This window comes from Lontra canadensis, unplaced genomic scaffold, assembly GCF_010015895.1.
Source record: "Lontra canadensis isolate GAN:19392208 unplaced genomic scaffold, GSC_riverotter_1.0 scaffold70, whole genome shotgun sequence".
Classification (NCBI taxonomy): domain Eukaryota; kingdom Metazoa; phylum Chordata; class Mammalia; order Carnivora; family Mustelidae; genus Lontra; species Lontra canadensis.
In genome coordinates, this window is record NW_022631064.1 from 1,341,627 (window position 1) to 1,358,443 (window position 16,817).

The 16,817-nt window shown below is 41.1% G+C and overlaps 1 protein-coding gene across 2 annotated transcripts in view; it reads left to right on the forward strand.

Annotated features, from left to right (window-relative positions):
* SLC24A2 (solute carrier family 24 member 2) overlaps positions 1-16,817 on the forward strand; it is a 225,368-nt gene that overhangs the window by 121,659 nt on the left and 86,892 nt on the right. For both annotated transcript variants that reach the window (XM_032880507.1, XM_032880508.1), the window contains exons 3-4: positions 11,447-11,485; positions 14,259-14,367. In XM_032880507.1, coding sequence (XP_032736398.1) covers positions 11,447-11,485; positions 14,259-14,367 — 148 coding nt within the window. The remainder of the gene's footprint in view (positions 1-11,446; positions 11,486-14,258; positions 14,368-16,817) is intronic.

Genomic DNA, 16,817 nt, shown 5'->3' on the forward strand with positions numbered 1-16,817 from the left:
TTTTTCTAAAACTAAAAACGGTCTTATGACCCAGAAATTGTATCCTTGGGCATATATCCCAGAGAAATGAAACTCCTTGTTATGCAGAAATTTGTACTTCAGTGTTCATAGTTTTTATTCATAATGGACCCAAACTGGAAACTATCCAAAGGTCCTTCAATAGGAGAGTACAGTACGTCCATATCATAGAATACGACTCAACAAACTATTGATACAGGCAACAGCATGGTTGAATTTCAAGGACATTGTACCGAGTGGGAAAAGCCAATCTCAAAAAGATACATTACTGCCTGATCCCACTTATGTAACAATCATGAAATAACTTAAATGAATACCAGGTCAGCAGTTAAGGATGAGGCAAGGGGCTGGGTAGAGATGTAAAGAGGTAGCACAAGGCCAGCTTGTGGTAATGATACAGTTAAGTTATCCTAATGCATCAGTGGTTACATGAAGCTACACATGTGATTAAATTGGGTCAGAGACACGCATACCATACACAATCACAAGGAAATGCACATGTAACTGGTGAAATCTGAATGAAATCTATAGATTGTACCATTGTTGGCTTCTTGGCTGTGATACTGAACTATAGTTAATGTGAGATATTATCTCAGGGTTGGGGGGGAGAGTAGTTAAGGGTGTATAGGACCTCCCTGCACATGTATGTTTGTTTGTTTGTTTGTTTGTTTTTGGCAACTATAATCAGTTGTGTTAATCTGTCATTATCTGTTAACCTATAATTATGTCAAAGTGGAAAGGTTTTTTTTTTTTTAATGTTTCCTATTTGTTCCTACCACCGAGAATTGTGACGAGGGTGAGCATTTAGCACAATATCTCAGGCATGATTAGTGCTCAGCAAAAGTCAACAGGGCTTTATATATGAACTCTGCTGTTGCTACTTAATTGGAAGACTATGTCTGAGGAGAGAGATTTAAACTAGAGTATAAGGTCCACGAGAGCAAGGATTTGGGCTGCTTGGGTCCCTGTTGTATCCCCATGCCTAGAACAGTCAGCACATATAAATAAGGTGCTCATTAAGTACGTGTTGGACTCTGAATGGGGATTTTGAAGATACTGTGAAGGAAGATATGTGGCAAATGGGGAAAAAGGGAATAACTTGGTCATATCCAGGATAGGACACAAATAAAAGAGCTAAAATGGCAACTTGCCAGGCCTGCCTTCTGGATAGGAAAGATAAGTGAGTAGAGAAGATACTGAGGATAAATTTGAACTCCCATGTGACTCTCACTTACCTCGATTGCATCAGTCTTAGGGGGACAATTAGAGAATTTAACCATCTTCATGTCAAGCCCATTGGTGGGACTCCTAGTCCTCACCATGCACTGTGCTTTTCCAGGGTGTTCAGGTGTCTCATGGTCCATGCCCAGTGGACCTATTCCTTAATGCCATATCTTCCACTTACTACCTGGCCTTTTTCCATTCAGTGCCTCCACCAGCTAAAAGAGATCACTACTGGGACGCCTGGGTGGCTCTGCCTTCGGCTCAGGTCATGATCCCAGGGTTCCGGGATTGAGTCCTATATCGGGCTCCTTGCTCAGCAGGAAGCCTGCTTCTCCCTCTGTGTTCCACTCTCCCTGCTTGGGCTCTCTCTCTCTCTTTCTCTGGCAAATAAATAAAATCTAAAAGAGATCACTACTACCACACTCTGCTCTGCTATTAGTAGCACTGGTCCACCTGGATTAGACTACCAAAAGGAAGACTGGCTGTCTCAGGTTAAAGGACCCATGCAGTAGTGACGAGGCACATGTTAGCTGATGAATTGTTAGCTGATGTCATTCTCTGTTAGTCAAAACAGTTTCTGCTGACCCTGATCTTAGCCCCAACACTGGATCCATGGTCCTCAACTCTTTTCCCTCGCAGAATGAATTTCCTGCCTAGTTAAGCATCCTCCTCCCTTGCAAAGCTCCAGACCCACCTCTTTGTAACTGTCAATCAAGATATCAATGTTCAATATTATGAAGATATCCATGTTCAAGAGGGTGACAATCCCAGCCAAGCAAACAAAATGGCAAACACTGACAATCAGGAATAAGTGGACAATGCCAACTTTAAAATAGGAATTCAAAGAAGAGAAGTTTTGTATTTTTACCTTTCCATGAGAATGAGGAAATAGAAGCCTGATCAGTGCATACCTCTCAGGTACATGGAAGGAGAATGAGAAGAAACAGTGGGGTCATTAGCAGTATCAAATGATACGAGAATAGTGGCACAGTTCCGTGTTGGGCTGAGAAGAAGCTATTTGTCTTCCAACTTTGTTATATTTGAGCATATGGGCTCATTAAACAATATATCTAATTTCACTTATTTATTTTTAAACATGCATCTAGCACCGCTGTGCTAGGTACTATGAAATAGTATAAAATGGGGGGAAATGACTTCTGCCCTCAGAAGGATGCTCAGTAATGGGAAAGAGAGAAATGAGATAAGTGATATAGAAGAATGAACTAGGGAGCAAATAGGGAGATATAGTGAGTGTGAATGGAATATGGATATAGCCAAGCAGTGTCCCAAATGAATGCCATTGCTCTCCCATCTCCATTATGTGAATGATCCTGGGCTCTCTTGAAACAGGAGAGCAGGTCAAGAAATGGAACCAATTCTCAATATCAGTACATTTTCAACAGGAAATCTTATATACTTCATATTTGTATCCTTTATTGTTTTACCCAAAGTTTAGTTACATTTTCATTTGTATTTTTAATAATTTAAGTTGGGTTTACACAATACACATTTGCTTCCTGGGAATTCCAAAACCAAGGTCAGCAAATCTGGGATCTCTCCTTTTCTGTGCATGTGGAAATTGTAGGATCCAGGTGCTGGTCTGGTGAAAGTGAAATTTCTTGGATCACAAGTTAAAAATGTAGTGGAGAATCAATGTTATATTAATGAGGTTACATTGTGTCTAGGAGATCATGAAAGTGAAAAGTTAAATATACCAAAATCATAAAGTTACATTCAAATTATAGTCTTTTGTTCTTCTTGGAGTTCAGAGTTCCTTTTCTTTAGTCTTAAAAATGTAAAAGTTCTTTTACAAAGCTTGTTGCCAATAATATGCCAAAACTTAATTACACTTCCCATTTCATTACTTTCAAAATGTACTTTAAATATTTAGTGCCCTTTTCTCTATGGTGGGTTTATAATTCTATAGACAGAATCATGTTCTTTGAATTCTTCATAGCCCTTGCCAGCTTCTCTTCAAATCAGAGTAGATGTTTAATATGTGATTAATAAATTAATCATAAAGTTGTGGTTAGGCCACAGTTAATTCACCTAAGTATATCCTTAAATATAATACTTGATGTTAAGTGATCTAACTACAGTCCTTTCTGTCTACTTAATTTCACAATAATAATATATCCTGGGATATGAGCTCCACAAGGACAGAGATTTTTTACAGTTTTGGTGACACATATATCCCTAGAACCTAGAAAAATTCCTGGTATAGAGTAAGTGTCTAGTAAATATTGCCAAATAAGTATTATTAAATGGCTGAATTTTTCAATTCAGAATTTCCTATTCAGAGTTGCTCATTGATGCTTCAGACACTGAGAGTGATTATTTAATTTTTCTGAACTGTTCTTTCCTTGAAACAAACAGCAGTAGTCCTTCAAGTGACATCAATAAATTGAAGACTGGGGACACCGTGTTTCCAAGCCAACTAAATATAGACTGGTATGGTACATTCACGGTGATAAATGAGACCACAAGAGGGCCCCACTTTTCCCACCTACTGCTGAGCTATAAACTCCTTCAACCTGATATATGGATAATCTAATTTGCAGAATTACTTGAACCTATGCCTTTGTGAAGGTCATAAAAGTGCCTCCCTGACCTTCAAGAGATAGAGCCAATGATGAAAATTCATGACGATTGTAAGTGAGTCTAAATAATAATGCTGGAGAGACAGAAAAAAATAACCTCTATTCTCTCTCTCTGTTTTTTTAAGATTTTATTTATTTGGCAGGCAGAGGTCACAAGTAGGCAGAGAGGCAGGGAGAGGGAAAAGCAGGCTCCCTGTTGAGCAGAGAGCCCGATACGGGGCTCGATCCCAAGACCTGAGATCATAACCTGAGCCAAAGGCAGAGGCTTAACACACTGAGCCTCCCAGGTGCCCCAATAACCTCTATTCTTGTTGCATTCTCAGGCATCAAATTTTTGTACCAAACAAACACAAATAAAATCTGCCATTTTTCGTTCATATCACTCACTTAGCAATACCATTTTCTGGACTCCATTGGAAGTCAGAGCTCATGAATAGCTTTTAATGTATGTAAACTTTTTATTGTAATAGGAGTCTAGTGCCTTCAGCCTCCTTCCCACGGGCCACTGCTAGGAAAATTCCACTTTCTTGTTTCTCTGACACTTGGGCTCTGGAGCCCAGCTGCCTGAATTCATATCCCAACTTGGCCACTGACTAGCCTATGTGGCCTTAAACAAATTATCCAACTTCCATCAGCCTCAAGGTCTTTACGTATTAAAGGTGGCAGGAGCGGTTATAATACCTGTTTTCAGGGTTCAATGAGATATTCATATATAAAGCACCTAGCACATATTGAACTTTCAATAGGTATTATCCATTATGACTAGAATCTGTTTGATTTGCTGCAAATCACTGTGGTTTGTCCAGCACCAGCATTTGTGGGCATTTTCTTTAAAACTCATGTCCTCTTAGACACTTTTCCTTCAAAGAAGCAAGGCAATCCAGGCTTCATATGTGAGTGTACTTGGGATTCTTTGCTAGTCAAAGGAAATTTGTGTGACTACAGCCAGAATACCACCAGCAGATTGTGTTTGATTGGCATATCAAAATGGCTCATTAGCAATTGTGAGGATTGCTCAAGCAATACAACAAAGTATATTAACAACATCTGGATTTGGGGGTTGAGGGGAGATGAGAGACGACATTGATAGTTGGGTTGTTAATTCCTAAATTACATGAATTAACAGGAGCTTAGTATCCTGAGTACAGAAACAGGCTAAGGAATCTCCCGCTTCTCTCTATCCATTTATAAAATGAGAATTACTGTTTTCTGTGTACCAACATAATAAGTATTATTTTCTTAAAAAGAGAGAGAAGAGGGGTGCTTGGGTGGCGCAGTTGGTTAAGCATCCAACTCTTGGTTTCCGCTTAGGTCATGATCTCAGGGTCGTGGGATCAAGCCCCATGTGGGCTTCCACACTTTGTGCAGACTCTGCTTGGATTCTCTCTCTCCTTCTCACCCTCTCCAACTCACTCGCTCTCGCTGTCTCTCTCTCTCTCAAAAATAAATAAATAAAACTTTTAAAAAAGAGAAGAAATTAGTCTATGTTTACTTAATGATTGACAGCACCACATAAAATAGATGATGGATGGACGTATGAATGGATGGATGGATGGATGGATGGTTGATGGATGGACAGACAGACAGATAAAGGATAGATGCTAGGGGTCCCTGGGTGGCTCAGTTGGTTGTATCCAACTCTTGGTTTCAGCCCATGTCATGATCTCATGGGTCTTAAGATCCAGCCCCTGAGCTCAGCAGGGAGTCTGCTTAAAGATTCTCACACTCTGCCCAACCCCCATTTACACGCACCCATGTGAGCGTGCTCTCTCAAATAATCTTTTTTTTTTTAAAGTACATTTAGAAGATAGATGATAGACATTCACATTGTGTATATGATACTTGCTCAGAATTTTTTGATAATGGTAAATGATCAATAAAGTTTGGAGACACTGATAATATGCAATTGTGAAGATTTCAGCTGGTCAGTTACAGTACAATTCTGCATCTTGAAATTACCCTGTCCCCATGGCCTTACTGGGAATTCCCAAATTGTATTTCTTAAAAATTTTAGAGTAGTTCACAACAAATGCCCCATCCCATCTGTTTTGAGCAGCTGCCCTCTCATGGGGTGAGTTTTCTTCAGGTTTTAACTAGGACCTTATTTCACTCTATCCAAACCATGATTCAGCAAATGTAAGAAGTGCTCATACTGGACATGTTCACAGATCATCTCTGCACAGCCTGGCTTCCTGGATTCCGAGAATCCTAGTTCATCATGTTACCTAATGAGCTCCAGCAGAAGTTGAATTCATCCTAAGCCTGTAGCCTTTCTGATTCAGATATTTCCCTTTTTCTTCTCACAAGCAACATCTTGATAAGTGAAAGTGTTGAGCAGAAACTTGCAGGGTTCCTGGGGTGGGGGAAGATATCCTTTTGGCTCAGACGTGAGTTCTGCCTTCTCTGAGGTTCCCAACCTCCAGAGCTTTCCTTTCACTTAATTTCTACCCTTTATTTCCATTCTAAATGTGTTTCTTTATTTTTTATTTTTTCAGTGCATTTCTTTATTTTTTTTTAAGATTTTATTTATTTATCTGATATCTAGGGAGAGAGAGAGAGCACAAGTAGGCAGAGCAGCAGGCAGAGGGAGAGGGAGAAGCAGTCTCCCCGCTGAGCAGAGAGCCTGATGCAGAACTCGATCCTAGAACCCTGGGATCATGACCTGAGCCAAAGGCAGCCACTTAACCAACTGAGCCACCCAGGTCCCCCCCAATGTGTTTCTTTAAAGCAGAGTTGTGAAGTGGGTGTTCCTGCATCCTGGGCTGCCTCCTCCATCCTTCATTAATCTTTGAGATTCTCACTTTCTTAATGGGCAGAGACACTGGGATAATTACCCAGCAAACAAGGGTTGAACTTACATCTCTTAGTATTTCTTTCTTTAGGAATTTATTTAATCCTTCCCCCCTCAATGTCTTAGGGAGTCTTCTAAGACCAAAAAGAGAGGGAAACAGTGAGGATTTCACATCTGATTAAGTGGTAAGATTTCTTTCCTTTTAGATTTCCAGGTTTGAGGCTTTTGCACCTTCTAATCTTCCCATAGACTTTGAGATTTATTCACCTTTTTCCAAGAAAGATGTTTTGAAAGTTATTATTTGTTACAGCTAAGTGAATTGAAAGAAAAAGGAGACATCATTTCATACTTCCTTATTAACTTCTTGAACAAAAATCCATTCTTCTCCTCCACCCAACCTTTCTAAATTCCAAGACATCATAACAGTGTCAGTTAAGTATTAGATTAACATTTCTCATCACTAGCATGTATGTTTTAGGTCACATTTATGACAAAATAAGGATACTTTTAAATTTGTTTTTATAAACTTTGTACTGTGCTTCTGGGTCCTCAGCACAATAAATTCTGGTGCATTTCGCAGATCTAGTGAGAGATTATGTAAGTGGTAGAAGTTGATGGATGTTCCTTGACTGTTGTGAGTAATTGCTTATCTCTAATGCCGTGCCACTGTCTAGTTATCTTCTGGATTATGACGTCTTCCCAGGGACCCATTTGATGATGTTATTTGCCGGTGGGCAGTTACTGTGAAAAAAGTGAAAAAAGTCAGAGTGAATAAAGGACTGTGTGGTCACCATAAGGCCACACTGTGTTGTATTTGCCTGATACTGATGTGTCTGAGGTTGAAGCAGGGGCCTGTATATGAGGTAAATTTCTGTGTAAGATCAGATCACACACTTCATGGTCACAGAAGTCATTACTCCACTGGTGGTTTCGGAGGTTAAAGGAAGAAAGACAGTGTAAGGGTTTATGAATGGTTGATAGTATTGAAAATGCTTTCTAAATGGGCTGTGTGTTTTTTAATGGGGGTGGGGTGCTTTCAAAACACCTGGGAAATAGGTAGCAAAATTCCCATATAGAACTAGGGTTTCTACCAGGGAGAACAACAGATACTAATGGCATCATTCCAGTTGCTCAATTTCCCAAATACTTGCAGTGATTAGGGAGGAGGCCAGTTTAAGTTAAATAAAGGGTTGAGTTACAAAATATTTTCTTTTAAGTAAAAGATGTATTCCGTATATCCTGGCCTCATAGATGTCCTGCTTTCATGAATGAAGAGGAGAGTCTGTGTTGATACACCAGAGCCCCATCCTGGGACCCTTGGGGATGCATTTTATGAAATCTTTTAAATACTCCTCAAGAATTTCCATGTATGTTCCCAATTGACTTAACAAATTTTAACTGGCACAACCTTTCCACTGACCACCAGGAACTGGGCTTTCAAATTAGTACAGCCCAATTGTGATATTTTGGTGGGCTTAAAATCAAGGGCATTTAAACACAAAATGTATAAGAAGAATGCCAAGATTAATCCTCAAAGTCCCATTAGACTTCTTCTTCTTCTTTTTTTTTTTTTTTTGAAAGATTTTATTTATTTATTTGACAGAGACAGCAAGAGAGGAAACACAATCAGGGAGAGGGAGAGGGAACAGCAGCTTCCCGGCAAGCAGGGAGCCTGATGCGGGTCTCGATCCCAGGACCCTGGGATCCTGACCTGAGCCGAAGGCAGATGCTTAGCAACTGAGCCACCCAGGCACCCCTAGACTTCTTTTGAAGAATTTGTCTTCTTTATATATAGTGAGTGAAAATGACCTTGCCACCTGTTCAGTGGCCCTGAAATAAATTCACAATATTAAGGCTAACCCCAAACATAGATAGTTAACTAAATAATTTAGTGGTTAGAAATACTACAGTCTTATTAGCATCCGCTATACACATCTGGATCTTTTCTTTTTTTCTTTACTAGTTACTTTCAGTGTAATTAAAACCCCTTTGAAGTTGAATTTCTGACATAGTCAGCATCGTGTCCCTAGGACTGTGAAGCAGCTTCACCCCAGGGCCGTTAAGGACTAAGCGAGGCTGAGTCCATTAAGCATGAGGAATTAGCAGTAGAAGCAGGTGAGCCCCCCAAAATGAGCAATTATCATCATGCAGCACGCTTCTCGCTTCTTTTACAGCAGGGCTAGATAAAAGGAAAGTGGAGGGGTCTTAATGGCCTCAGTTGCCATTTATGTATGTAACAAAACATACATGTTGTAGCCTGATATGTATTCGTGTCTGCAAGTTACACTTGAAAGAAAACTAATGATGTCAACTTCTGCTGACATTAAACAGTGGGAGATTGTGTAAAGCATTTCACACGTTGCTCTGCACTCACTTTTTTCTTTGTAGAATCCATGTACAAGGACTTTTCTCTCCACTTATTGTGTCTTAGGATCCAGCTTGCTTATGAGAGAAAAAGGAAGTCAATAGGGCAGATCTTTTTTTCTCTCTGGCAGACCATGGGACAGGTTTGATATATTTTTCCCTCCTCAAATATTTTCTTTAAATATATATATTTTTTAAATCCAAACTCGCAGCTGGTGACAGTTTTGCTCCCATAAAGACCACCCAGGCTCTTTCCTCCTTTTCATCCTTTTCCTGTGCTATCCATCCCAGCTCATAATTATTTGTCTCCCATTTAGCCACAAGGTGTAAATTTGCTAACTGAAAAGGCGTGCTCTGACAGTTCATCTCATTGTGTGTCCAAAGGCTGAGCTTGCTGCACCAGATAACTCCCCTGGGGGATTGTTCTGTAAAATGTGGGGCCATTTGCTGAGCTGTCTGATATAGAAGAAGGGAAAATGAAAGGACCTGCCAGAGGAAAGTAGGATCCTACAGTGCCTTCAGAGCAAAAAAGGGAAATCAAAGAACAATTTCAGGTCCACTTCAGTCTCCAAGCGCGTTCCTGGGAACTAGGGAATCTGCGATATTTTCTTATTCATGTTTTTAGGGAAGTCGCTGAGAGAGAGCCCCAAATCAGGGGAATGGTGAATTTAGAACGCCCAAGGGCTGTGCTCAGAAATTACCGCCAGTGGAAGGGCATCTGGGTGGTTCAGTCGGTTCCGCATCTGACTCTTGATCTCTGCTCAGGTCACGATCTCAGAGTGGTGAGATTCAACCCTGTGTCAGGCTATACACTGGGTGTGGAGCCTGCTTGGGAGTCTCTCTCTCCCTCTGCCCCTCCCCTCACCTGTCTCCCTCTCTAAAAAAAAAAAATTACTACCAGTGCAGGATGCTTCTGTCTGGGCCTGAGACTTACAGGGTCTTCGAGGACCCATAAAAATGTTTGGAACCAGAAGAAAAAATATATGTTGATGTTGACTCGAAAATATAAAAAAGGTACCCACGGGATTATTAAATGTTTAATTGAATGTCTACAAATATTTAATATCAACTTCATTAAGTATGAAATTTAGTCTTCTTAAAAGTTACATCATATGTGAAAACAAATTATGGATTCAATTTCTCACATTCCAAGATCTCAAGCATGCCAGTCATAATTAAACAAATTGCATGTAGCCAATAATTTGAAATACAAAATCATAAAAGGATTATAAGAATCTTTTCCATTTTTGTACATGGAAATGTATATTTTAGGTGGGATAGGGAAGCATCTTAACATTCTTATATAAAGACATGTGGTAAGACTGAGAAAGAGAGCCTAGGGTTCATGAAGGTTCTAAAACAGGTCCACACTGTGTACTCATCTCTGTACGGGACTGATTATTCCTGAAGACTTGATCACCAAAGACGCTAATGGGGAGGACCAGAGGCTAGCCCAGGAGCAGGGTTGAAGTTTGTTCTTGCTGTATGCACCTGTAGTTGGGGTGTGGTGACAAAGATGGTGTGGTCTGAGCATGAGGAAGGTCACAAAGCACCCAACATCGTTAGAAAGATGGCGGGATGGTGTCCTGTTTCTGCCGAAGGAGGGTGCGTATTAAATTGACAAGGCAAAGCCAGCCGGTTGGATCATGTTGGTAGAACCCCTGTGTCCCTTTGTTGGAGTTGTGTTCTCTCCTAACAGATGACCAGGCCCTCAGGCACCCTGGTGTTTTAGTCAACCTTTACTTGACAGATATTTCCATTTTCAGAATGGAAACATTGAGGTGGTAGAGGCAGAAAACGTGTGTTATCAGAATTCTGTGTGTGATGGTCTTAGTCTTTAATTCGGTGGCTTGACTTCTTCAGGCTTTATTTTATTCACCATACATGGAAAGGCGAATGTGGATTCCCTCCAAAATACTTGGAAAGCAATACTTCCTTGTAATTCCAGTCCCCAGCAATAACCACTAATAACAGTTCTGTATGATTCTTGCAGCATTTTTTTCCTTTACATATACTAAAGCATTGTTCATTTATTTTCCTCCATCAAATGACATGATAAGTAAGATTTTACTTTTTTTCTACTCGAGCAGTATATCTTAGATATTTTTACATGTCTATACGTATGTACCTACCTTAGTAACTTTAATGACTACATGGGATTCCATTGCATGGATGGGCCATAATGGATTGAACTGCCCTCCATTGCTGGGCATTGGGGATGGCCTCAGCTTTGAGAGTTCAGGAGAATGGACCATGGGCCTAAACAAACTGTCATATATTGGCTAGTAGTCTGTACCACTGGCCCCCTGTGTTGGATCCTTCCTGTGCAGAAGCAGGAAGTACCCAATCTTTCCTTATATTGATGCTTGTTATTAAATGTAAAACCGACATGGGACTTGTTGTTTATTTATTTCTTTGTCTTTTGTTTTTGCCTTTTTCTCTTCTGCAGTCATCTACGGCCGGGGACAAGGATGAGCAGGCTCTACCGGTAGGAAGCAGTGGCTTTGTCTATACCTGTTCATATGCCTGTGGAGCGTGTGGGACAGGGGTGGGAGGAGGAGGGCTCATGGGCTCAACAAACCATCTTCCCCCTTGGGATACTTAAACGGCTTAATCTACTGGTATACATGCATACTCAGTCCTACTGGTGTCAACTGTATTCTGAAATTCACTGATATTCAAATTATTTCTGGGACTAGATTTCAAAAAGTTTGAGTTCTCTCTTTCATTTGGCATAAACTTTTATGTGAGTTAAAAGAATGAAATATATCCAGATTGCATCCCATGGGATGTTGAGCTGATATTTGGGGACAGTGTGGGATCTAATGCTTGATATCTATTTTTTACATATCTGCATGCCCTTACTTTTTGGCTGGAAATTTCTTTTGGTTCCATCAAAAGAAATGTTGCATGAGACCTATATATTTAACAAATACCCTAAAGAATACCCAAATAGATGTAATCCTTTGCCAGTGAAGTTCTCCACAACAAAGTTCGTCCAGTTTCCTAGAATAAGCATAGTAACAGTGATTATGACAAATTATTAACAACAAACACATTTTCCAGTTCCTATCCAGTTAACACATCACATTCTGTAATGTGCAAGATGGCGAAGAAATGACCTTCAGAGTTTTTGCGTTCAGCCAGCAGACAGCGGTTACATTTCAACTGAAGTCAAGTCTCTTAGCCTTGCCCCTAAGATATTTTGAACCTTAATCATCTGGATCAAATATTACAACACATTAAAAAATGTTACAGATTTTTAAGACTGCAAAGGTTGGTAATAAAGATACCTATGACCCCATCCATCCTCCTGTAGTGCTCAGAGCAAAGACTCAGGACATTCACTGAGAGCCCAGCAGATATGCCAGATCTGGTACTAGGCTAGGGATACAAACTGAATCTCTTGCTTTGAGGAACTCATGATCGGGTTCACAATCTCCTCTGATTCTTCTTCCATCAGAGTTGGGAGTATTTCCGAAGGCATATCAATGATAATAAAATTACACTAAGAAATTCAGGTGTTGGGGCGCCTGGGTGGCTCAGTGGGTTAAGCCGCTGCCTTCGGCTCGGGTCATGATCTCGGGGTCCTGGGATCGAGCCCCGCATCGGGCTCTCTGCTCAGCGGGGAGCCTGCTTCCTCCTCTCTCTCTGCCTGCCTCTCTGCCTGCTTTGTGATCTCTCTCTGTCAAATAAATAAATAAAAAATCTTTAAAAAAAAAAAAAAAAAAAAGAAATTCAGGTGTTTCCATGTATCTCACACTGACATTTTACCTATACTTCAAGTTACCATGGCTTTTCACCTTTGTCCCCAAGTATGTGGACCACAATTGTTAATAAGTATTCAAAAAATAAGAGACCTCGGGGCACTGTCCAAGTTAACCAAGTTAACCAGATTTCTTTAGTGTTACACTCGGTGGTCTAATGTGTATCATAAAATGCTAAAGGTGGGTTGGTTCAGGATGTAGCACTTGCCAAATATATTCGATTTTTGTGAAGTCTCTTGGGGGGCCCTGCTTGGGAAACCCCCTTGTGGGTCTTGACTGTGATGGCATATATTGGGAAGCCCCGTAAGTAGATAGTTGAGAGACTTCATGGGAAATCGTATTTTATTTTTACCTGGCCCCAGAAAAATTTCATGTTGAGATTTTGGATCAAAAGCTCAATAAGCAATTAATTCCTTCACATTACCTTATCTCGCTCCCTCTTAAATCTGGCTGCCTGTAAACCTCGACTGCACAAAATCAACCGAAGGGGGAGAAAGCATTTCCCAGTCAGGATAAAAATCCATCAAATCCTGAGGGTTTAGGATGTCTTTTTTGTAGCTTATTTGCTTTTTGAAGATGCCATAAAAAGAGTTTGTCGGTATCCTTACTCTAGAAGTTCTTTCTTTCTCTCTTCCCTGTCAGTTTCACGTCCTTGGCCAAAGAGTCACACCAATAGTTTATGCAAAATGAGCCCCCCTCCCTCCAGCTTGTAAGTCAGGAGGTTTTTCAGTGGATTCTTAATAGGAGTTTCTTTCCCTTTAGATCTCTTTTAATAGAGAACATAGGGCTTCATGAATTAGGACTGTGGTCTCCAAGGTAGAGATGGGGTACCGCAGGAGATAAGCAAACTCTTCTTTTGAGGAGCAGGGAGAAAATATTAGCACCTCTATTATTTACTTTCTCTATTATTATTTATAATTTCTCCTTTTGCAAATGTTTTTTCACAGATATGTTTACATTTGGGTAGTAGATATAAAGACAGACATAGATACATATATTCATACTGAAAACTTTTATAGATAGGGCAGCCAATCTAAACATTTTAGAGACCATCCATCAGTTCAGATAACAGATTTTGAGGGAAACAAACCTGAGATCCATTTCTCTATCCTCCATTTTTTGTCTCGTTTCACTTCTCTGAGACAGTGTCCTCCCCTCTCTAAAGGGAATAATGACTGTATCTAGTTCAGAGGGCTCATTTTGAGACTGAGATAAACTAGTGAAGGTAAAACGTTGTACATTGTACACTAGTACATTGACTAGCATTTAGTAAATGCAAAAAAAATAATAAAATGGTAACAATGAATTCATTTAGGATATGAAAAAGCCATTCCTTGGCAGGATTTGAAATGTACTTTGAGCGTCTTTCGTACAATAGTGTGTCGTCATGTGACAGAAATCAGTGACTACCAGACTAAGTGAGGTCTTGTCTGTAATACACTCACCTATAGTCTTGGAGAGCTAACAGCACTTTTCTCTGGTTTCTCTGCTCAGGCTAAGCCCCGTCTCCAACGAGGTGGAAGTTCTGCCTCCCTCCACAACAGTCTCATGAGGAATAGCATTTTCCAGCTCATGATTCACACCCTTGACCCACTGGCTGAAGGTAAATGTCAGGCATGAGTTGGGGAGCTCTTGGGGGAGGGGGGAGAGGGGCGGAAGAGGATATAAAAAGGCTTCTTTTCAGAAAACATGTTTACGCTCCCGTCCTACAAGCCTGCCACTGTCCTCGCGGGGAGCATCTGCCAGAGGAAGCTCTGGGCCCTTGGCCTGCTTTATCTGCAGCAGCTCAGTTCACAATTGGAGAGTGTTGTACCAGGAGTGGGACCTAAGGTCTGGGTACTGATTCTGTCTTTTGATGCTCCCAGCATAGAGTTTGTGAGGAGGCAGAGAAGACAAAAAGGTTTTTCTCCCAAATACAATGACGTTGTATTTGGAAATTAAATTGTGCATCTTTCAAAAAGAAATAAGAGAACTCTATGACTTAGGACCATGAATAATCTGGGGAATGATGTTCACTGTAGAACGTTGATATTGTCCTGATTCTTTGGCAGTTGGAGGGTGGTGGGTGCATCTGAGGAGACTTCTCGAAGGTAACTGCTTAGGATCAGTCTCAAAAGGCCTGGTTCACCTTCTAGGGAAATCCTATAAAACATCACAAGAAATCCAGTATTATGCTCTGTAAGTTTTACTGATTCATGATAAAGGCAGATTCATCCTGTTTCTTAACTTGCAAAGCTGTCCTAAAATTTTAACTTTCCAGTAGGTAGATATCTTATGTGTCCACAAAATATCAGAGTGAAGCTGCCAGCCAGGGGAGCAAGTGTAAGCTAGTGTGTTCTCCCTTCATCTCTGGACCTTGTAATTGGGCCTGACGTTACATGGGGACCAACAGGGATTGTTGGAAGAGCATGGCCTAGGACACGTGGGATGAGATTGTCAGATCATGTCACATATATCAGAGCTCTTGCCCAGTATAAAGCTTTGCTGAATAATTTCAAGGGTATGGGTCATCAGGAGAGTCAGATGAAGGAAAGAACATTTGGAGACCTCAAGAGTGGCTCCCCAGGTCCTGTCTTCCCTCACTAAATACTCAACTCTCACCCAGAATAGTAGGTGAGGATCATGGAGTCACCTCTCACTGCACAGCATTTTGATTATGAAACATCTCCATTTTATACCCCAGAGAGTTGTACAGCTGACATGATATTCTCCAAGGAGGCCTGCCTCATGGACCCTGAGTCCTGTTTACTAGAGGTAGTCTTTATCCTATATCATTACTCTTTACTTAGAGGCCCACTAGATGAGGGAACCACACCTGGTCACTAGCCTTCTTTCCATTCCCCTGAGTCGCCCCACCAACACCAGCAGCCCAGAGAACAGAGTAAAGGGATGGCAGGCCAACTTCCTCCCAGCCACTAAGCAGCTGTGTGACTTCAGGCAACTTAGAGTCTCTCTAGTACTTGGTTCCTCATCTGTAGGAAGAGTTACCTTGGTCTAATGCTTTATGGTTGCCAAAGCATTTTCACACCTGTGAACTTAACGCTCTAATTACTTCTCATAGCCAACGGTATATACTAATTGCATAAAATATCATACCACCCAAGTAGATCTCAAACAGATCTCCTCTCTGTGCCAGCTGTCGATTCTAAGCCAGCCTCATTGCTTGCCTGCATTCCTGTGGGGCCTTCCTAACTGGTTTCCCACTGCCTCCTTGCCTCCTCCTCTGCATGTTTTTCACACGGCTCCCCAGGTAGTCCTCTTAAAAAGTCAATCAAATTATGTCACTCCTACTGCAGTGGCTTTCCCGTGGCTCTTGGTAGAATTGAGAAACACTTCTCATGGTGCATATGATCTGCCTCTTTCTCCACATTCAGTTTGATTCACTTTGCCTTAGCCACAGAGGCCTTTCTGTCTTCAGACAGGTACTTCTTTCCTGCCTCAGGGTCTTTGCATGAGCTGTTACCCTCACCCAGAATCTTTTTCGTTCTCCCACCCTCTTCCTCTTCCCCTGCCCATATTTCAGGAGGCTGTCTACAAGACACTTCCCAACCACCCGGTATAAATCAGGGCCCCAATCCTCCTCTCTCAGAGTCCCCTTTGTCCTTCTTGCTCTCATTCTATTTTGTGTGATTATTTGTTTATTGCCTCTCTCCTTGAGGGTGCAGTAAATTTCTAGAGAATTCTGTTTTATTCACTAGTTTCCCCTAAACTCTAGCAGAGTACCCCGCACAGAGTAGCTGCTTAAAAGAAAGATTAAGCGGCATGGCCCGCGTCAGGCTTTTGACCTGATAGTCGCAGAATTTCAAAGCCCTCTAAAGCCCCACAAATTGTATCTTGGTTGTTTTGAGCCACCATCTTTTCCACTCCATCACCCTGAAGGGCCATATGAGAGAAGAAAAGAACCATTGTATCTGCCCCAATGTGATTATGAGTAGGCAACTGAGTACATTTATTTTTTGCAAGGCCACATTAGGAAGTAAGTAAGAAGACAGACTCCAGACCTCACCTCACTGGGTCTAGATCTCAGCTCTGCATTTACTAGCTGTGTGACCT